The 21,888-nt window shown below is 62.7% G+C and overlaps 2 protein-coding genes across 2 annotated transcripts in view; one reads left to right on the forward strand and one right to left on the reverse strand.

Annotated features, from left to right (window-relative positions):
- Positions 1-1,320: 1,320 nt before the first annotated feature.
- LOC309682786 (steroid 21-hydroxylase-like) lies at positions 1,321-7,722 on the forward strand (the record flags this gene model as incomplete). Its single annotated transcript, XM_082499728.1, has 5 exons — positions 1,321-1,407; positions 1,521-1,694; positions 4,019-4,188; positions 6,553-6,782; positions 7,475-7,722. Coding segments are annotated over 5 exons (909 nt in total), but the record flags the coding sequence as incomplete, so codon positions are not given.
- Positions 7,723-8,405: 683 nt separating this feature from the next.
- The window catches only part of LOC309682788 (tenascin-X-like), a 67,103-nt gene continuing 53,620 nt past the window's right edge, over positions 8,406-21,888 (reverse strand). The window contains exons 39-48 of the mRNA XM_082499730.1: positions 21,506-21,793; positions 20,962-21,255; positions 20,062-20,355; positions 18,252-18,376; positions 17,447-17,579; positions 16,269-16,420; positions 15,644-15,740; positions 14,482-14,643; positions 11,331-11,494; positions 8,406-8,537 (exon numbers count right to left, since the gene is read on the reverse strand). Of these exons, the coding sequence (XP_082355856.1) occupies positions 8,457-8,537; positions 11,331-11,494; positions 14,482-14,643; positions 15,644-15,740; positions 16,269-16,420; positions 17,447-17,579; positions 18,252-18,376; positions 20,062-20,355; positions 20,962-21,255; positions 21,506-21,793 (1,790 nt within the window). The 3' untranslated portion in view covers positions 8,406-8,456. The remainder of the gene's footprint in view (positions 8,538-11,330; positions 11,495-14,481; positions 14,644-15,643; positions 15,741-16,268; positions 16,421-17,446; positions 17,580-18,251; positions 18,377-20,061; positions 20,356-20,961; positions 21,256-21,505; positions 21,794-21,888) is intronic.

Genomic DNA, 21,888 nt, shown 5'->3' on the forward strand with positions numbered 1-21,888 from the left:
GGTTATGGGGTCTCTATGGGGCCTTAGAGGGGGGTTATGGGGGTCTCTATGGGGCTGGAGAGGGGCTATATTGCCCTGGGAGGGGGTTATGGGGTCTCTATGGGGCTTAGAGGGAGTTATGGGGTCTCTATGGGGCCGGGGAGGGGCTATATGGCCCTGGGAGGGGGTTATGGGGTCTCTATGGGGCTGGGGAGGGGCTATATGGCCCTGGGAGGGGGTTATGGGGTCTCTATGGGGCTGGAGAGGGACTATATGGCCCTGGGAGGGTATTATAGGGTCTCTATGGGGCTTTGAGGGGGTTATGGGATCTCTATGGGGCCGGGGAGTGTTATGGGGTCTCTATGGGGCTTAGAGGGCTTATGGGGTCTCTGTGGGGCTTAGAGGGGGTTCTATGGTCTCTATGGGACTGGGGGGGTTATATGGTCTATATGGGCCCTGGGGGGGTTACATGGTCTATATGGGGGGGGGGGGGTTATATGGTCTATATGGGACTGGGGGGCTATATGGTCTCTATGGGGCTGGGGGGGTTCTATGGTCTCTATGGGACTGGGGGGGTTATATGGTCTATATGGGGCCGGGGGGGTTCTATGGTCTATATGGGGGGGGGGGGGGTTATATGGTCTATATGGGGCCGGGGGGGGTTCTATGGTCTCTATGGGACTGGGGGGGTTATATGGTCTATATGGGGCTGGGGGGGGTTATATGGTCTCTATGGGACTGGGGGTGTTATATGGTCTATATGGGGCTGGGGGGGTTCTATGGTCTCTATGGGACTGGGGGGGTTATATGGTCTATATGGGGCTGGGGGGGTTCTATGGTCTCTATGGGACTGGGGGTGTTATATGGTCTATGGGGGGGGGGGGGTTCTATGGTCTCTATGGGACTGGGGGGGTTATATGGTCTATATGGGACTGGGGGGGTTCTATGGTCTATATGGGGGGGGGGGTTATATGGTCTATATGGGGCTGGGGGGGTTCTATGGTCTCTATGGGACTGGGGGGGTTATATGGTCTATATGGGGCGGGGGGGGGTTATATGGTCTATATGGGACTGGGGGGTTATATGGTCTATATGGGGCTGGGGGGGTTCTATGGTCTATAGGGCCCTGGGGGGGTTCTATGGTCTCTATGGGGCCGGGGGAGTCTGTAGGGCTGTGGGGAGGGTCCATCCCCCCTGCGCAGGTGCCCTATAGGGGCCGTACGGCCCGGCCGGGGAGACACCTATAGGGTCGATCCGGGGCCGAGGGGAGATATAGGGGACCTACGGAGGGGGGTGTGGGGGGGGTGTGGGGGGGGTCCCTATGGGATCCATACGGCCCAGGTCCTGCCCAACCGGGGGCTGCGGGAGCTGCTGCGCCTCGTGGAGCGCCGCGACGCCTTCGTGGAAACCCAAATCCGGCGGCACGAGGTTGGGGGGGGGGGGGGGGGAGGGATGGGGGGGACCCCCCCCCTCACCCCCCCCCCACCCCATCAAGAGGGGTCGGGATGGGGGGGAGGGGGGAATGACAAGTGGCCCCGCAGGAGTGCCCGTCCCCCCCGGGGGACACGGTGCTGGCGGCGCTGCGGGGGGGGGCGGGGGGGGGCCTGAGCGCCCCCCGGCTCCACATGGCGCTGGTGGACCTCTTCATCGGGGGCACCGAGACCACCGCCGCCGCCCTCGCCTGGGCCGTCGCCTTCCTGCTGCACCGCCCCGAGGTGCCACACGCGTGTCACTCCTGTGTCCATGTCCCCACAGCTGTCCCCAGGGGGTTCCATGTCCCCACCCGTGTCCTACATGTCACCCTTCTCCCCCTCCCTGTGGCCATCACCGTCCCCTCACACCGCCCTGAGGTGCCACACGCGTGTCACTCCCATGTCCGTGTCCCTACATATGTCCCCGTGAGGTTCCATGTCCCCACCTGTGTCCTACATGTCACCCTTCTCCCCCTCCCTGTGGCCATCACCGTCCCCTCACACCACCCTGAGGAGTTACACGCGTGTCACTCCTGTGTCCGTGTCCCCACATATGTCCCAGGGGTTCCATGTCCCCACCCGTGTCCTACATGTCACCCTTCTCCCCCTCCCCGTGGCCATCACTGTCCCCTTGCACCGCCCTGAGGTGCCACACGCGTGTCACTCCCGTGTCCATGTCCCCACAGCTGTCCCCAGGGGGTTCCATGTCCCCACCCGTGTCCTACATGTCACCCTTCTCCCCCTCCCCGTGGCCATCACCGTCCCCTCACACCGCCCTGAGGTGCCACACGCGTGTCACTCCCGTGTCCGTGTCCCTACATATGTCCCCGTGAGGTTCCATGTCCCCACCCATGTCCTACATGTCACCCTTCTCCCCCTCCCTGTGGCCATCACCGTCCCCTCACACCGCCCTGAGGTGCCACACGCGTGTCACTCCCGTGTCCATGTCCCTACATATGTCCCCGTGAGGTTCCATGTCCCCACCCGTGTCCTACGTGTCACCCTTCTCCCCCTCCCTGTGGCCATCACCGTCCCCTTACACCACCCTGAGGAGTTACACGCGTGTCACTCCTGTGTCCGTGTCCCCACATATGTCCCAGGGGGTTCCGTGTCCCCACCCGTGTCCTACGTGTCACCCTTCTCCCCCTCCCCGTGGCCATCACTGTCCCCTTGCACCGCCCTGAGGTGCCACACGCGTGTCACTCCCGTGTCCATGTCCCCACAGCTGTCCCCAGGGGGTTCCATGTCCCCACCCGTGTCCTACATGTCACCCTTCTCCCCCTCCCCGTGACCATCACTGTCCCCTCACACCGCCCTGAGGTGCCACACGCGTGTCACCCCCGTGTCCATGTCCCCACAGCTGTCCCCAGGGGGTTCCATGTCCCCACCCGTGTCCTACGTGTCACCCTTCTCCCCCTCCCTGTGGCCATCACTGTCCCCTCACACCACCCTGAGGAGTTACACGCGTGTCACTCCCGTGTCCATGTCCCCACAGCTGTCCCCAGGGGGTTCCATGTCCCCACCCGTGTCCTACGTGTCACCCTTCTCCCCCTCCCTGTGGCCATCACCGTCCCCTCACACCGCCCTGAGGTGCCACACGCGTGTCACCCCCGTGTCCATGTCCCTACATATGTCCCCGTGAGGTTCCATGTCCCCACCCGTGTCCTACATGTCACCCTTCTCCCCCTCCCCGTGGCCATCACCGTCCCCTCACACCATCCTGAGGTGCCACACGCGTGTCACCCCCGTGTCCATGTCCCCACAGCTGTCCCCAGGGGGTTCCATGTCCCCACCCGTGTCCTACATGTCACCCTTCTCCCCCTCCCTGTGGCCATCACCGTCCCCTCACACCACCCCGAGGTGCCACACGCATGTCACTCCCGTGTCCATGTCCCTACATATGTCCCCGTGAGGTTCCATGTCCCCACCCGTGTCCTACATGTCACCCTTCTCCCTCTGCCCATGGCCATCACCGTCCCCTCACACCACCCTGAGGTGCCACACACGTGTCACCCCCGTGTCCATGTCCCTACATATGTCCCCGTGAGGTTCCATGTCCCCACCCGTGTCCTACATGTCACCCTTCTCCCCCTCCCCGTGACCATCACCGTCCCCTTACACCACCCCGAGGTGTCACACGCGTGTCACCCCCGTGTCCGGGTCCCCATCCCCGTGCAGGTCCCCACGGCCCCACAGCTGTCCCCGGGGGGTTGCGTGTCCCCATCTGTCCCCTACATGTCACCCTTCTCCCCCTCCCTGTCACCATCACCATTCCCCTGTACCACCCTGAGGTGCCACATGTGTGTCACCCCCATGTCCGTGTCCCCACATCTGTCCCCAGGGGGTCCCATGTCCCCACCCGTGTCCTACATGTCACCCTTCTCCCCCTCCCCATGGCCATCGCCGTTCCCCTGCACCACCCCGAGGTGTCACACGTGCACCACAGCCACACGCATGTCACACCCATGTCCCCTCGGTGCCACCGGCTGCCCTCCCGGGGTGGGATGCCCCGTGACACACGTCGCCCTCATGAGGTGGTGACACGCGTGTCCCCTGCGTGTCCCCAGCTGCAGGCGCGGCTGCGGGAGGAGCTGTGGCGGGAGCTGGGTCCCACTGGGACCCCCCAGCCGGGGGACACCAGGCGGCTGCCCCTCCTCCATGCCACCATCACCGAGACCCTGCGCCTCCGGCCACCTGCCCCCCTGGCCCTGCCCCACTGCGCCCTCCGTGACACCAGGTATGGCCAGTAGAACCCAGTATGGACCAGTATAGATGAGCGTGTACTAGTCTGAACAAGCATGAACCACTATAGACCAGTAGGAACCACTGGGCTTCAGGCTGCAGCACTGTGCACCGAAGTGTATCGGTGTTTTGAACCAGTATGGACCAGTACAGGCTGGTATGGAACAGTACAGGCCAGTATGGACCAGAACAAACCAGCAAGAACCACTGTAGACCAGTAGGGATCACTGGGCATCCCAGTAGGTAGGGCCCCATAGATCCTAGTGGAGCTCAGGAAGACCCTGTAGTTCCCAGTATGCCCCAGTAGACCCCAGGAAGGCCTCGGTAGGCCCCAGCAGAGCCCAGTACATCCCAGTAGACCCCAGAAGGCCTCGGTAGGCCCCAGCAGAGCCCAGTATGCCCCAGTAGACCCCAGAAGGCCTCGATAGGCCCCAGCAGAGCCCAGTACACCCCAGTAGACCCCAGAAGGCCTCGGTAGGCCCCAGCAGAGCCCAGGATGCCCCAGTAGACCCCAGGAAGGCCTCGGTAGGCCCCAGCAGAGCCCAGTATGACCCAGTAGACCCCAGGAAGGCCTCGGTAGGCCCCAGCAGAGCCCAGTACATCCCAGTAGACCCCAGAAGGCCTCGGTAGGCCCCAGCAGAGCCCAGTATGCCCCAGTAGACCCCAGGAAGGCCTCGGTAGGCCCCAGCAGAGCCCAGTACATCCCAGTAGACCCCAGAAGGCCTCGGTAGGCCCCAGCAGAGCCCAGTATGCCCCAGTAGACCCCAGAAGGCCTCGATAGGCCCCAGCAGAGCCCAGTACACCCCAGTAGACCCCAGAAGGCCTCGGTAGGCCCCAGCAGAGCCCAGTACGTCCCAGTAGACCCCAGGAAGGCCTCGGTAGGCCCCAGCAGAGCCCAGTATGACCCAGTAGACCCCAGGAAGGCCTCGGTAGGCCCCAGCAGAGCCCAGTACATCCCAGTAGACCCCAGAAGGCCTCGGTAGGCCCCAGCAGAGCCCAGTATGCCCCAGTAGACCCCAGGAAGGCCTCGGTAGGCCCCAGCAGAGCCCAGTACGTCCCAGTAGACCCCAGGAGGACCAAGTAGGCCCCAGGAGGCTCCAGGAGCTTCCAGTAGATCCCAATAGATCCCAGCAGAGCCCAGTGGGCCTCATGAGGTCCCTAGTAGACCCCAGTAGGCCCCAGTACACCCCACTAGGTCTCAGTAGGCTCAAGGAGGTCCCAGTAGGCCCTAGCAGGTCTCAGCAGGCCTCAGTAGATGCCAGTATATCCCAGTAGGCCCCAGTAGGCTCCAGTAGACCCCAATAGGACCCAGGAGGCTCAGGGAGGTCCCAGTACATCCCGTTATACTGATTCTTGCAGGTCCCAGTGGACCCCAGACCATCCCAGGAGGGCCCCAGTAGACCCCAATAGATCCCACTAGGCCCCAGTAGACCCCAGCAGAGCTCAGCCCCAGGAGAGCCCAGCAGTTCCCAGCAGGTACCAGCAGAGCTCATCAGGTCCCTGTAGGCCCCAGTAGATTCCAGCAGGTACCAGTAGGCCCAAGTAGACCTCGGTAGGTCTCAGCAGGCCCCAGTAGGCCCCAGTAGGCCCCAGTGGCTCCCAGTAGACCTTGATAGACCCCAGTAGCCCCAGCAGAGACCAGTAGGGTGCAGTAGATACCAGTAAATCCTAGTAGGGCCCCAGTGGACTCCAGTAGAGTCCAGTAGGCCCCAGGAGATGCAAGCAGAACCCAGTATGTCCCAGTAGGGCCCGGTAGAGACCAATATATCCCAGAAGGCCCTAGGAGAACCCCTAAGGCCCCAGTAGGCCCCAGTACACCCCAGTGGGCCCCAGAAAACCCCTGCAGCGCCCAGTATGTCCCAGGAGATCCCAATAGACACCAGGAGGTCCCAGTAGGCCCCAGGAGCTCCCAGTAGACCTCAGCAGAACCCAGTGGATCCTAGCAGAGCCCAGCAGGCCCCAGTAGTCCCCCAGTGGGCCCCAGTACGTCTCAGTAAACCCCAATAGATCTCAGTAGGCCCAAGGAGGTCCCAATAGGTCCTGGTAGACTCCAGTATATCCCAGTAGGCCACAGTAGACCCCAGTACATCCCAGTAGGCTCCAGTAGATCTCTGTAAACCCCAGCAGACCCCAGTAGGACCCAGTAGGCTCAGGGAGGTCCCAGTACGTCCCAGTAGACCCCAGAAGGTGCCAGTAGACCCCAGAAGGTGCCAGGAGAGCCCCAGTAGACCTCAGCAGAGCCCACTAGGCCCCAGCAGATCCCAGTATGGCCCAGTAGAACCCAACAGACCCCCAGTAGATCCTAGTAAACTCCAGAGAGCCTCAGTAAGCCGCAGCAGGTTCCAGCAGACTCCATCAGATCCCAGTACACCACAGTAGGTCCCAGTAGAGCCCAGCAGATCCCGGTAGGTCCCAGCAGAGCCCAGCAGAACCCCAGCACTCCCCAGTATGTCCCAGTAACGCCATCACCCCCCTGTCCCTGCAGTGTCGGGGGAATCCCAGTGCCGGCTGGCTCCATCCTGATCCCCAACCTACTGGTGGCCCACAGGGACCCCGACACCTGGGCCCACCCTGAGGTCTTCCTGCCCGGTATGGCTCAACACCGGAGTCCCCCGAACCCCTTGGGGTGGGTGGGCTCCTCCCAGACACCGGAGACCCCCGAACCCTTTGGGGTGGGTGGGCTCCTCCCAGACGCCAGAGACCCCCGAACCCCGTGGGGTGGGTGGGCTCCTCCCGGACGCCGGAGACCCCTGAACCCCGTGGGGTGGGTGGGCTCCTCCCAGACACCGGAGACCCCCGAACCCTTTGGGGTGGGTGGGCTCCTCCCAGACGCCAGAGACCCCCGAACCCCGTGGGGTGGGTGGGCTCCTCCCGGATGCCAGAGACCCCCCAAACCCTTTGGGGTGGGTGGGCTCCTCCCAGACACCGGAGACCCCCGAACCCTTTGGGGTGGGTGGGCTCCTCCCAGACGCCAGAGACCCCCGAACCCCGTGGGGTGGGTGGGCTCCTCCCGGACGCCAGAGACCCCCAAACCCTGTGGGGTGGGTCCCCATCCCAACGCCGGGATCACTTCCCAAACGCCTGGGTCCCCTCCTGGATGCATGAGTCCCTTGAACCCCTTGGGGGGGGTCCTCTCCCGAATTCTAGGGTGACTCCCCGAAATCCTGGGTCCCCTCCTGAACACCGGAGTCACCTGACCCCTGTGGGGGTTGACCCCCTCCCGGATGTTTGGGTCCCCTCTCGGATGCCGGGGTCCCCCTGACCCTTCATTGTCCCCCCAGAGCGGTTCCTGACCCCGGGGGCGCCCTCCCGCGCCCTCCTGCCCTTCGGCTGCGGGGCCCGATCCTGCCTGGGGGAGGGGCTGGCGCGGGCCGAGCTCTTCGTCTTCCTGGGCTGCATCCTGCGGGAATTCCGGCTGGAGCCCCCCACGGCGGGGGAAGGGGGACCCTCCCTGGAGGGGACGGGGGGCACTGTCCTGCGCCCTGCCCCCTTCCGCCTCCGCCTCGTGCCCTGCCTGCCCCCCGCCTAGCCGCACCCACGGGTGCCAGGGGGTGCGCCCTTGGGTGCCTGGGGCTGCCTGCACCCTTGGGTGTCTGGGGGTGCACCCTTGGGTGCTTAGGGCTGTCTACAGTCTTGGGTGTCTGGGGTGCACCCTTGGGTGCCTGAGGTCGCCTGCACCCTTGGGTGGTTGCTGCCTGCACCTTTGGGTGTCTGTGGGTGCACCCTTGGGTGCCTGGGGCTGCCTGCACCCTTGTGTGGCTGCTGCCTGCACCCTTGGGTGTCTGGGGGTGCACCCTTGGGTGCCTGAGGTCGCCTGCACCCTTGGGTGGGTGCTGCCTGCACCCTTGGGTGTCTGTGGGTGCACCCTTGGGTGCCTGGGGCTGCCTGCACCCCTGCCTTCCTGCTGCCTGCACCCTTGGCTCCCTGGGGGTGCACCCTTGGGTGCCCGGCTCTCCCCGGACACCCGTATCCTCCTGCTGTTTGCGTCCCCAAACCCCTGTGCCCCCCCCCTCCCCCCCCCCCGGGGACACCCGAGTCCCCCCCAACCGCCTGCGGTCACCGGGGGGGGGGGGGGGGGGAGGGGACGGTTAAGGGGGTTCCAGGCAGCTTTTATTGCCCCCCCTCCCCCCTCCCCCCCAATAAAAGCTTCACCTCTGCCCCCCCCTCCCCCCGCAAGTCCCGCCTCCTTCCTGGGTGCTGCGCACATCTGGGGCCCTTCTTCCCGCACATCTGGGGCCCTTCTTCCCGCACATCTGGGGCCCCTCAGTGGCGCTGCGGCCGCAGCTTCATCTCGGTGAAGGGGATGGAGAACTCGAAGCCTTTCCAGGGAAACCAGTTGATGCCCTGGGGAGAGTCGTCAGGCCCTATAGATACCCCGTAGACCCCTATAGGTACCCTGCAAATCCCTACAGCAGCTTATAGCCCCCATAGACCCCCTATAGATACCCTATAGGCCCCTATAGAACCCTATAGACCCCCTATAGAACCCTATAGACCCCCATAGATACCCTATGGACCCCTATAGAACCCTATAGACGCCTATAAAACCCTATAGACCCCCTATAGAACCCCATAGATACCCTATGGACCCTATAGAACCCTATAGACCCCCTATAGGACCTTATAGACCCCTATAAAACCCTATAGACGCCTATAAAACCCTATAGACCCCCTATAGAACCCCATAGATACCCTATAGACCCTATAAAACCCTATAGACCCCTATAGACCCCTATAAAACCCTATAGACCCCATATAGAACCCTATAGATACCCTACAGACCCCTATAAAACCCTATAGATGCCTATAAAACCCTATAGACCCCCTATAGAACCCTATAGATACCCTACGGACCCCTATAAAACCCTATAGACCTCCTATAGAACCCTATAGAACCCCATAGATACCCTATAGACGCCTATAAAACCCTATAGACCCCCTATAGAACCCCATAGATACCCTATAGACCCCCTATAGAACCCTATAGACCCCCATAGATACCCTATAGATGCCTATAAAACCCTATAGACCCCCTATAGAACCCTGTAGATACCCTATAGACCCCTATAAAACCCTATAGACGCCTATAAAACCCTATAGACCCCCTATAGAACCCTATAGATACCCTACAGACCCCTATAAAACCCTATAGACCTCTTATAGAACCCTATAGAACCCCATAGATACGCTATAGACGCCTATAAAACCCTATAGACCCCCTATAGAACCCTATAGATACCCTATAGACCCCTATAAAACCCTATAGATGCCTATAAAACCCTATAGACCCCCTATAGAACCCTATAGATACCCTATGGAGCCCTATAAAACCCTATAGACCCCCTATAGAACCCCATAGATACACTATAGACCCTATAAAACCATATAGACCCCCTATAGAACCCTATAGACCCCTATAAAACCCTATAGACGCCTATAAAACCCTATAGACCCCCATAGATACCCTATAGACCCCCTATAGATACCATATAGAACCCTATAGATACGCTACAGACCCCTATAAAACCCTATAGACCCCTATAGAATCCTATAGAACCCCTAGAGGTATCCTATAGACCCCTATCTGGGCCCTATATCCCATACAGACACTAACCTCTATAGGGTCCTGGCCCCTATGGAGCTTATAGGGTTCATGGCCCACGTAGCCCCCATAGGGGCCCCATCACCCATAGGGCTGCAGTGCCTGTCCCCTCTGGCCACCCCTATGGGCCCCATAGGCACCCACTGCGGCGGGCAGTGCCATAGGGGTCCTGTGCTCCACAGTGCCCCTATAGGTACCCCCCATAGGACATCTTCCCCCATAGCCCCTATAGAACTTCCTATAGTCACTATAGCCCCATTATCGGTCCCCTTGTGACCTTCATAGGACCCCCCACGGCCCCTATAGACTTCTGCGGAGCCCCTATAGACCCCCATATAGCCCCTATAGGCCTCCCCCCGTATGCCCCTATAAACCCTCCCATAAAGGGCCCTATATGGCTGATATAACCCCTAAGGGCCCCTATAGACCCCTTTATGGTCCCCTCTGTCCCCCATTAACCGCACTCTGCCCCCATCAGCCCCCTCTAGTCAGCCCCTATAGACCCCTATAGGTCCCCTATGGTGCCTATGGCACCTATAGCCCTCTGTGTGGCCCCCATTAAGCCCACTCTGGCCCCATAAGCACCCTCTAGTCAGCCCCTATAGGTCCCCTATGGTGCCTGTAGCCCCTCCATCCACCCCTATAGGTCCCCTATGGTGCCTATGGCACCTATAGCCCTCCGTGTGTCCCCCATTAAGCCCACTCTGGTCCCGTCAGCCCCTATAGACGCCTGTAGGTCCTCTATGGTGCCTGTAGCCCCTCCATCGACCCCTATAGGTCCCCTATGGTGCCTATGGCACCTATAGCCCTCTGTGTGGCCCCCATTAAGCCCACTCTGGCCCCGTCAGCCCCTATAGACCCCTATAGGTCCCCTATGGTGCCTGTAGCCCCTCCATCGACTCCTATAGGTTCCCTATGGTGCCTATGGCACCTATAGCCCTCCGTGTAGCCCCCATTAAGCCCACTCTGCCCCCATCAGCCCCCTCTAGTCAGCCCCTATAGACGCCTATAGGTCCCCTATGGTGCCTGTAGCCCCTCCATCGACCCCTATAGGTCCCCTATGGTGCCTGTAGCCCCTCTATCCACCCCTATAGGTCCCCTATGGTGCCTATAGCACCTATAGCCCTCCGCGTGGCCCCCATTAAGCCCACTCTGGTCCCGTCGGCCCCTATAGACGCCTATAGGTCCCCTAAGGTACCTGTAGCCCCTCCATCGACCCCTATAGGTCCCCTATGGTGCCTGTAGCCCCTCTATCGACCCCTATACGTCCCCTAGGGTGCCTATGGCACTTATAGCCCTCCGTGTGGCCCCCATTAAGCCCACTCTGGCCCCATCAGCCCCTATAGACCCCTATAGGTCCCCTATGGTGCCTATAGCACCTATAGCCCTCCGTGTGTCCCCCATTAAGCCCACTCTGCCCCCGTCAGCCCCCTCCAGCCCCACTGTGGCCTCCATAGCCCTCCCTATGTCCCCTGTTCAGCCCCTCCTCGGCCCCCCCCCCCCCGCCCTATAGGTGCCCGGCCCCTATAGCGTGCCTGGTGGTGGCGGGGGGTCCCGTAGCGCCCGTTGAGGTTGGCGTAGTGGCAGTTGTGGTACCACCAGGCCCCGGCGTAGGCCACGGCGCAGGGCCGGGGGCGGCCACGGGGGTCCCGGTCCCGCGTGGAGAAGGGGCTGCCGGAGTGGTAGGAGAGCGCGTCCCCTGCGGGACCCCCCCCCGGTCACCCCCAGGGACCCCCTCGGACCACCCCCCCCCACACACACCCCCCAGTGATCCCCTCCCCCCCAGGGCCCCCCCTATGGGCCGGAGACCCCCTATAGACCCCCCATAGACCCCCCCCGGTCACCCCCAGGGACTCCCTCGGGACCACCCCCCACCCTACACCCCCCCCAGTGATCCCCTCCCCCCCAGGGCCCCCCCTATGGGCCGGAGACCCCCTATAGATACCCACCCCCCCCTCCAACCCCCAGGGACCCCCTCGGGACCACCCCCCACCCCCCACCCCCCAGTGATCCCCTCCCCCCAAGGACCTCCCTATGGGTCAGACACCCCCTATAGACCCCCCATAGACCCCCCCTCAAACCCCCAGGGACCCCCTCGGGACCAACCCCACCCCACACACCCCCCAGTGATCCCCTCCCCCCCAGGGCCCCCCCTATGGGCCGGAGACCCCCTATAGACCCCCCATAGATCCCCCCCGGTCACCCCCAGGGACCCCCTCGGGACCACCCCCCCCCACACACCCCCCAGTGATCCCCTCCCCCCCAGGGCCCCCCCTATGGGCCGGAGACCCCCTATAGATACCCACCCCCCCCTCCAACCCCCAGGGACCCCCTCGGGACCACCCCCCACCCCACACCCCCCAGTGATCCCCTCCCCCCAAGGACCCCCCTATGGGTCAGACACCCCCTATAGACCCCCCATAGACCCCCCGTCAAACCCCCAGGGACCCCCTCGGGACCAACCCCACCCCACACACCCCCCAGTGATCCCCTCCCCCCCAGGGACCCCCCCTATGGGTCAGACACCCCCTATAGACCCCCCATAGACCCCCCCTCACACCCCCAGGGACCCCCTCGGGACCACCCCCCACCCTACACCCCCCCCAGTGATCCCCTCCCCCCCAGGGACCCCCCCTATGGGCCGGAGACCCCCTATAGACCCCCAATAGACCCCCCCTCAAACCCCCAGGGACCCCCTCGGGACCACCCCCCCCCCCCACACCCCCCCAGTGATCCCCTTCCCCCCCAGGGACCCCCCCTATGGGCCGGAGACCCCCTATAGACCCCCCATAGACCCCCCCTCACACCCCCAGGGACCCCCTTGGGACCACCCCCCACCCCCCCAGTGATCCCCTCCCCCCCAGGGACCCCCCTATGGGCCGGAGACCCCCTATAGATACCCACCCCCCCCTCCAACCCCCAGGGACCCCCTCGGGACCACCCCCCACCCCACACCCCCCAGTGATCCCCTCCCCCCCAGGGACCCCCCTATGGGCCAAGAGACCCCCGAGACCTCCCCAGGACCCACTGAGGACCCCCCCAAGCCCCTCCAGGACCACCAAGACCCCCCAAGGACCTCCCAAGACCCATCTAGGACCTATCAGGACCCCCAAAAACCCCCTCGGGACCATTCCAAGACCCTCCCCCCAGCCCCCTCCCCCCATGGGCCCCCCAATAGTCCCCCATAGGACCCCCTTCATGGGCCAACAGACCCCCTCAAGATCCCACCAAAGACTCCCCCCCCAAGACCCCTCCAGAACCCCCCAGGTTCCTCAGAAGACCCCTCTAGAGCCCCTCAAGGCCCCTCAAGACCCCCCAAGTCCCTCGAGACCCCTCCCCTGGAGCCCCCCAGGACCACTCCAGGAGCCCCCCAAGACCCCTCAGGACCCCCAAGTACCTCCCCAAGACCCCTTCCATGGGCCAAGGGACACCCCGAGACCTCTCCAGGACCCCCCAGAACACGCCCCCATTAGCCAAAGGACCTCCAAGACCCCCCCTGAACCCCTCCAGGACCCTCCCCAGGACCTTCTTCATGGACCAAGAGACCCCCCAGGACCTCTCCAGGAGCCCCACAAGCCCCCCCAGGATCCCTCAAGACCCTTCAAAACCTCTCCAGGACCCCTCCAAGGCCATTCAGGACCCTCCAAGACCCCTCCGGAGACCCCCAAGACCCCTCAGGGACCCCTTTAAAGACCCAAGAGATCCCCAAGACACCTCCAGGGACCCCCAAGATCCCCCCACCCCCCTGCCCCAGAGCCCTCCCCATGGGCCAAGAGACCCCCAAGACCGCTCCAGGACCCCCCAGGACCCCTCCAAGATCCCTCAGAACCCACAAAGACTCCTCCCCCCCCCCCAGCATCCCCCAAGACCCCTTAGGACACCCCAGGATCCCCCAAAGCCCTTCCAGGACTACCCAAGAACCCCTCTGGGTCCCCAGGACCCCTCAAGACCCTCAAGCCCCCCAGGAACTCCCCAAGCGTCCCCTCAGGACCCCCTCAAGACACCCAAGACCTCCATTCATGGGCCAAGGGACCCCCAGGAATGACTCAGGACCCCCCCAAGCCCCATCCAGGACTATTCAAGACCTCTCCATGACACCCCCCAAGACCCCTCCAGAGACCTCAGTGCCCCTCAAGAACCCCTCAAGACCCCTCCAGGACCCCTCCGAGATCCATCAGAACCCCCTGAGATCCCCCCCAGGTTACCCCAAGACTCCCCTGGGACCGCCCAAGCCCCTCCAAGACCCCCCAGGATCCCCCAAGGCCCCTCCAGGACCACCCAAATTCCCCCCAGGAACCCATGAGACACCCCCCCCCCACAAGACCCCTTATGACCCTCAAGACTTCCAGAGGACCCTCCAAGTCCCATCCAGGACCCCCCCAAAACCCCTCCAGGATACCCACCCAAAACCGATTCAGGACCCCTCCAAGACCCCTCAAGACCCCCCTTAAGCCACCTCCATGACCCCTCAAGACCCCTTCAAATCCCCTCAAGACCCCCCCAAGGATCCCCCAAGGTCCTTCCAGGACCACCCAAGTTCCCCCCAGGACCCCGCCAAGACCCCTCATGACCTCCAAGCCCCCCCCCTCCCCCTCCCCCAGGACCCCATTCATAGGCCAAGGGACCCCCAAGACCACCTCAGGACCCCTCCAGCACCCCCCAAGACCACTCAGGACCCCCCTGTACCGGCAGTGCCGCTGTAGGCACCGAGGTGGAGGCGGTAATGGTCCTCAGGGCCGGCGACGGTGAAGTCGCGGTAGTGGGCGAAGGCGGCGTCCCACGGGGTGCGGAGATCCACCCGCAGCTCCGTGGGGGTCCCCGTCGTCAACGCGTGCAGCGCCTCGTTCCCTGCGCCCCCACGCCTGTGTCCGGCCACTGCCACCGACCGGACACCCACGTCCCTCCCTGGTTGCCCACCCAAGCCCGCCCAGATGCCTAGGGCCCCTCCCCGGCCACCAGGGTCCCCACCAGTCACCTTGGATGACTGGGACCCACCCAGACGCCTGGGGTCCCCCTTTGGTCGCCCACCCAAGCCCACCCAGATGCCTAGGTCCCCCCAAAAAAGACCCACCTGGATGCCTGGGTCCCTCCCTAGAGCCCACTCGGCCACCCACGTCCCCACCAGTCACCTTGGATGACTGGGACCCACCCAGACGTCTGCGGTCCCCCTTTGGTCGCCCACCCAAGCCCACCCAGATGCCTAGGTCCTCCCCCAAAGACCCACCTGGGTGCCTGGGCTCCCCCACAGACATCTGGGTCCCTCCATAGACCCCACCCAGCCACCCGGGTCCCCACCAGTCACCCTGGATGATTGGAACCCACCCAGATGCCTGGGGTCCTGCTTTGGTGGCCCACCCAAGCCCACCCAGATGCCCTGGTCCCCTCTCTGGCCACCCGGGTCCCCACCAGTCACCCTGGATGACTGGGACCCACCCAGACGCCTGCGGTCCCCCTTTGGTTGCCCACCCAAACCCACCCAGAAGCCTAAGTCCCCCCCCAAAAGACTCTCCTGGGTGCCTGGGCTCTCCCACAAACATTTGGGTCCCTCCCTAGAGCCCACTCGGCCACCCACGTCCCCACCAGTCACCTTGGATGACTGGGACCCACCCAGACACCTGGGGTCCCCCTTTGATCGCCCACCCAAGCCCACCCAGATGCCCTGGTCCCCTCTCTGGCCACCCGGGTCCCCACCAGTCACCTTGGATGACTGGGACCCACCCAGACGCCTGGGGTCCCCCTTTGGTCGCCCACCCAAGCCCACCCGGTCGCCTGGGTGCCTCCGTGGTCACCCACCCAAAACTCCGGGATCACTCCCCCCCCCGTTCCCCGGGGTCGCCCAAGTCCTCACCCAGCCAGAACTCCCCGGTGACGTTACCGAAGCCGTGGGCGTAGGCGCCCCACCCCCGCCAGAAATCGGTGCCCCCATCCTGGCGGCGCTGGAACACCTTGGGGGGGGTGGGGGTGGGGTGTCAGGAGGGGGTCCCCAACACTCCCCACCCCCCCAATGACCCCAGAGAGACTCCCGTTGCATCCCAGCCCCCCCCGAACCCCATTTACCCCCCAGTGCTCCCCATAAAACATCCAAGACCCCCCCATTGCACCCCAGTGACACCCTATTGCCCCCCAGAACCCCTCATTGCCCCGCATAGAACACCCCAGACCTCCCCTGTGCCCCCCCACTGACCCCCATTCCCCCCCAGTGCCCCCATAGAACGTCCCAGTCCCCCCATTTCCCACCATAGAGACCTCCAGACCCCCAGTGCCCCCCAAGACCCCCATCTCCCCCATAAAACCCCATATTATCCCCCCAATCCCCCCTCTAGAAGCCCCCCAGCCTTTCCCAGTGCCCCCCAGTCCTGTTGCCCCCAAGACCACCCCGACGCCCTCCAAGTCCCCCATTTACACCCATAAACCCCCCCATGTGCCTCTATAGCAGGCCCCCAGCCCCTCCCAGTGCCCCCCAGTTGCCCCACCAGCCAGCCACCACCGTCGGTCTCCATGTCGCAGAAGACACGCAGAGGTCTCCCGGGGTCTCCCCCGAGGAAGACGGTGGTCTCGCGCGAAGGTCCCGGACCATTCAGCTGCTCCTCGGCGCAGTCCCGGGGGTGTGGGTGGGGGAGGGGAGCTGGGGTGGGGGGGGGCAGGACGGATGGAGGGTGTGGGGAGCCATGCATGTGGGGACACCTAAGGCACCCTAGAGACTTCTTGGGGACCCAGGTGTCTGGTGTCCCCCCACCCAAGGACCAAGCAGCCCCCCATCACCCAGGGACCCAGTCCTCCCAGTGCCCCCCACCCAAGGACCCAGATCCCCCCCCATCACCCAGGGACCCAGTCCTCCCAGTGCCCCCCACCCAAGGACCCAGATCCCCCCCCATCACCCAGGGACCCAGTCCTCCCAGTGCCCCCCACCCAAGGACCCAGATCCCCCCCATCACCCAGGGACCCAGTCCTCCCAGTGCCCCCCACCCAAGGACCCAGATCCCCCCCATCACCCAGGGACCCAGTCCTCCCAGTGCCCCCCACCCAAAGACCCAGATCGCCCCCATCACCCAGGGACCCAGTCCTCCCAGTGCCCCCCACCCAAGGACCCAGATCCCCCCCCAAGGACTCAGGGACCCAGTCCTCCCAGTGCCCCCCACCCAAGGACCCAGATCCACCCGCCAGGGACCCAGTCCTCCCAGTGCCCCCCACCCAAGGACCCAGATCCCGCCCATCACCCAGGGACCCAGTCCTCCCAGTGCCCCCCACCCAAAGACCCAGATCCCCCCCCAAGGACTCAGGGACCCAGTCCTCCCAGTGCCCCCCACCCAAGGACCCAGATCCCCCCCCAAGGACTCAGGGACCCAGTCCTCCCAGTGCCCCCCACCCAAGGACCCAGATCCCCCCCATCACCCAGGAACCCAGTCCTCCCAGTGCCCCCCACCCAAAGACCCAGATCGCCCCCATCACCCAGGGACCCAGTCCTCCCAGTGCCCCCCACCCAAGGACCCAGATCCCCCCCCAAGGACTCAGGGACCCAGTCCTCCCAGTGCCCCCCACCCAAGGACCCAGATCCCCCCCCATCACCCAGGGACCCAGTCCTCCCAGTGCCCCCCACCCAAGGACCCAGTTTCCCCCCCCCCCCCCCCAGGGACACAGGCATTCAGCTCACGGGTGTCAAAGGTGGTCTCCAGGGGGGCAGGGGGGATGTCCCCCCCCCGGCCCCACAGCTGTACCCCATAGCGTCCTGACGGCTCCAGACCCCACAGCTGATGGGACGTCGCCTCGGGGGGCAGCCGCAGGGTCTGGGCGGGGGGGAGGGGGGCACAGGGGTTATTTGGGTCCCCTGAGCATTATTGGGGCTCCCCGAGGTGTTACTGGGGTTGCCCAAAGGGGTATTAGGGTGCCCTAAGGGAGTATTACAGGTCCCACAAAGGATATTGGGGTCCCTGTGGGGTTATTGGGGTCCCCCAAGACATTATTGGGGTCTCCCAGGGTGTTATTGGGGTCCCCAGGGCGTTATTGGGGTCCCCAAGGGGGTATTGGGGTCCCAGCAGGAGTATTGGGGTGCCCTAAGGGAGTATTAGGGGTCCCACAAGGGATATTGGGGTCCCCTGGGTGTTATCGGGGTCCCAGAGGTGTTATTGAGGTGCTTCAAGGGGGTATTGGGGTCCCAGGTGGGGTATTGGGGGGTCCTAAGTTAGTATTAGGGGTCCTACAAGGAATATTGGGGTCTCCTGGGTGTTATTGGGGTTCCCAGGGGGCATATTGGGGTGTCCTAAGAGGGCATTAGGGGTCCCGCAAGAGATATTGGGGTACATGGGGGGATATTGGGTTCCCCAAAGTGTTATTGGAGTCCTACAAGGAATATTGGGGGCCATGGGGAAGGACCAGGGTGCCCCAGGGGGGTCATTGGGGTCCCCAGGGGTGTCCTGGGTTTTTGGGGTGCTTTGGGGGTGGGGGGTGGGTGACATTACCTGCTGGGGTCCTCCAGGGGGGCCATAGACGAGGTCGTAGCCATCAGGGGGGGCATGGGGGGGCGCCCAGTGCAGCCGGGCGCTGCGGGGCCACACGGTGCCCACCCAGAGGGTCCCCGGGGCACCTGCGTGGGGGTGGGGGGTGGCCGCTGACACCCCCAACCCCCCCAAGGACCCACCCACCCACTGCTCCCCAATGAACAGTCCCCCCCATGTGACCACCAGCCCCTCCACCCAGCCCCACAGAAGCCCCCATGGAGCCCACCACGCTCAGACCCCCTGTAGCACCCCGGAGTCCCCCACCCACGGCCCCCAGGGGACTCTTCCCACCAGGGACGACCCACTCAGGACTCCAACACGCCATCGCTCCAACCAACATTCCAAGTGTCCAGTCAGCAACCGTCCAACCATCAACCATCCAACCACCAACCATCCAACAATGCCACCATCAACTGTCCAACCATCCAACCGCCCAACGGCCCAACTGTCCAGCATCAACCATCCACCGTCCAACCATCCAGCATCCACCGTCCAACTGTCCAGCATCAACCACCCAACCATCCACCCACCCACCCGTCTATGCAACTGTCCATCCACCCATCCAACAACTATCCAACAGTGCAGCCATCAACCATCCAACCTTCCCTACACCCATCCATCTATCCCACTGTCCATCCAACCATCCAACAATCCATCCAGCTGACCAAACACCCAACCATCCAGCCATCCAATCAATCATCCCTCCATCCATACAACCACCCACCCATCTTTCCAATCATCCAACCATCTGTCCAGCCAGCCAGCCAGCTTTTCATCCATCCATCCATCCATCCATCCATCCATCCATCCATCCATCCATCCATCCATCTATCCATCCATCCATCCTTCTACCCAGGCAGTCAGCCAACCGTTCATCCATCTGTCCAGCCATCCACCTGAACATCCATCCATCCAACCAACCATCAGGCCATACATCTAACCATCCAGTCACCGTACGGCCATTTTTTCACCCACCCGTCACACGTCCATCCATGCTGCAGCTGATCCAGACATTGCTCACCCTGCCATGCGCCCTTCCATCTACCCACACATTCCTCTGCCAACGATGCCATCGGTCTACCCATCCATGCATCCATTCTTCCATTCATCCAAACCTCCATCGTCCATCCATCTGTCCGACCAACCTTCAGTCCACCTACACATTCAACCAACCAACTAAACATCCATCCATCCATCCATCCATCCATCCATCCATCCATCCATCCATTCTCCACACATGCATCTGTCTGTCCCTTCAGCCCTTCAACATTCACGCTCCCCTTCCTCCATCAGTCCCACACTCGGTGCCGAGAGTTTGTTCCCATATCCCACGAGTCCACCGACCCATCCAGCCAAGTATCCACCGAGTCATCCAGTCATCCAAATAGTGAAAACATCAAAGAAGCAAATTCCTTCCTTCCATCCATGAATCCATCCATGAATCCATCCATGAATCCACCATGAATCCATCCATCCATCTGTCCATGAATCCATGAATCCATGAATCCATCCACCCATCCATGAATTTATCTATGAATCCATCCATCCATCTGTCCATGAATCCATCCATCCATCCATCCATCCATCCATCCATCCATCCATCCAACCTTGCACACATCCATCCCATCGTCCGCGCCCTTCTTAGCACCCAAGAGATGTTCCGAGTTCCCACAAGACCCGAAGGACCAGGACAGGCCCTGCCCAAACTCTTGCTGCCACCCCAAAATGAGCATCCAAAGGGGACAGAGAAATGGTCCGCAGATGCCCTCACCTGTGACGGCGTCGGTGGAGATGGGGCCCAGACGCTCCCGACCCCACAGCCCGTACAGGTTGAACTTGTAGCGGCGGGACGGTGACAGCCCAGGCACGGTCACCCTGCGCGAACCACCCTCCACGGGCAGCACCTGCGGCTGCCCTTGGCCATCCTTGTACTGCACCGTGAAGGAGTCAAAGGTGCCCTCGGGGACGCTCCACTCCAGCTGGACGGACTCGGGGGTGACCTGGGAGGCCGTGAGCTCGCCCAGGCGGGGCTGGGACGGTGACATCTCCTTTTGTGGGGCTGGGGCTGCAACACAGAGGACGCAACACAGGGCATAAACATCCATCCCCCCATCCATCCCTCTGCTCAACAACCAACCAAACATTCCTCTACCCCTCCATCCTCCGTGCACCTTTATCCATCCATCAGTCCATGCCACCATCCATCCCTCCATCCAACTGGGTGTCCACCCATCTGTCCATCCATCCCTCCGCGCACCCACCCACCCACCCCATCTTCCATTTATTAATCCATCCATCCACCCAACCTTCCAGCAATTAATCCATCCACCCACACAAGCTTCCATCCATCCATCCATCCATCCATCCATCCATCCATCCTTCTTTCTATCCATCCATGTGCCCATCCAACCAACCTTCCATCCAGTAATCCATCCAGCCAAACTTTCATCCATCCAACCATCCATCCAACAAACAATCTTCCATCAACCTATGCCTGCATCCATCCAGCTTTGCATGGTCCCATCCCTCCATCCATCCCCCAGTAAGCACCCAAGAGATGTTCCCAGTTCCACCAGGCCCAGGGGACGAGGATGGGCCCTGCCCCAGCTCCTGCCACACTCCAAACCGAGCACGCAAATGGGAAACGGACCGATCCAGTGCACGGGCTCACCGGTGATGGTGTCAAGTGAGATGGGACCCAGACGTTTCTGCCCCAACACCCCATAGAGGTAGAAATTGTAGCGATGGGACGGTGACAGGCCAGGCACGGTCACTGTGTGGGACCCTCCGTCAATGAGCAGTGACTCCGGCTGCCCTTGGGCATCCCTGTACTGCACCGTGAAGGAGTCAAAGGTGCCTTCGGGGACGCTCCACTCCAGCTGGATGGACTCAGAGGTAATATGGGAGGCTGTGAGGTTGCCCAAGCGGGGCTGGGATGGTGGCATCTCTTCTTGTGGAACCGGGGCTGCAAAAGAGAGAGCACAATGCAAGAAATAAACATCCATCCATCCATCCATCCATCTATCCATTCGTGTTCTCATCCATCCATCCATTCAACCGGTTAACCAAGGAGCCACCAATCAATATATCCAATGATCCATATATTATTCCACCCACCCACCCACCCATCCACTAAATCAGCCAAATACCGCCCTGCCCAAGCTCCTCCCATACTCCAAACCCATGGTCCTCAGCGTCACCACAGCCCCCCTCACCTGTGACGGCGTCCGTGGAGATGGGGCCCAGACGCTCCCGACCCCACAGCCCGTACAGGTTGAACTTGTAGCGGCGGGACGGTGACAGCCCAGGCACGGTCACCCTGCGCGAACCACCCTCCACGGGCAGCACCTGCGGCTGCCCTTGGCCATCCCTGTACTGCACCGTGAAGGAGTCAAAGGTGCCCTCGGGGACGCTCCACTCCAGCTGGACGGACTCGGGGGTGACCTGGGAGGCCGTGAGCTCGCCCAGGCGGGGCTGGGATGGAGGTTCCTCCTCTGGCTCAGCTGCCGCTGCAACAGGGAGGGCACAATACAGAGCATAAATATGCACATGTCCATCCAAACATCTCTCCATCCATTTCTCCATGTACCACATACAT

The sequence above is a fragment of the Vanellus vanellus genome (assembly GCF_965231255.1).
Source record: "Vanellus vanellus genome assembly, contig: SUPER_32_unloc_1, whole genome shotgun sequence".
In the NCBI taxonomy this organism is placed as follows: domain Eukaryota; kingdom Metazoa; phylum Chordata; class Aves; order Charadriiformes; family Charadriidae; genus Vanellus; species Vanellus vanellus.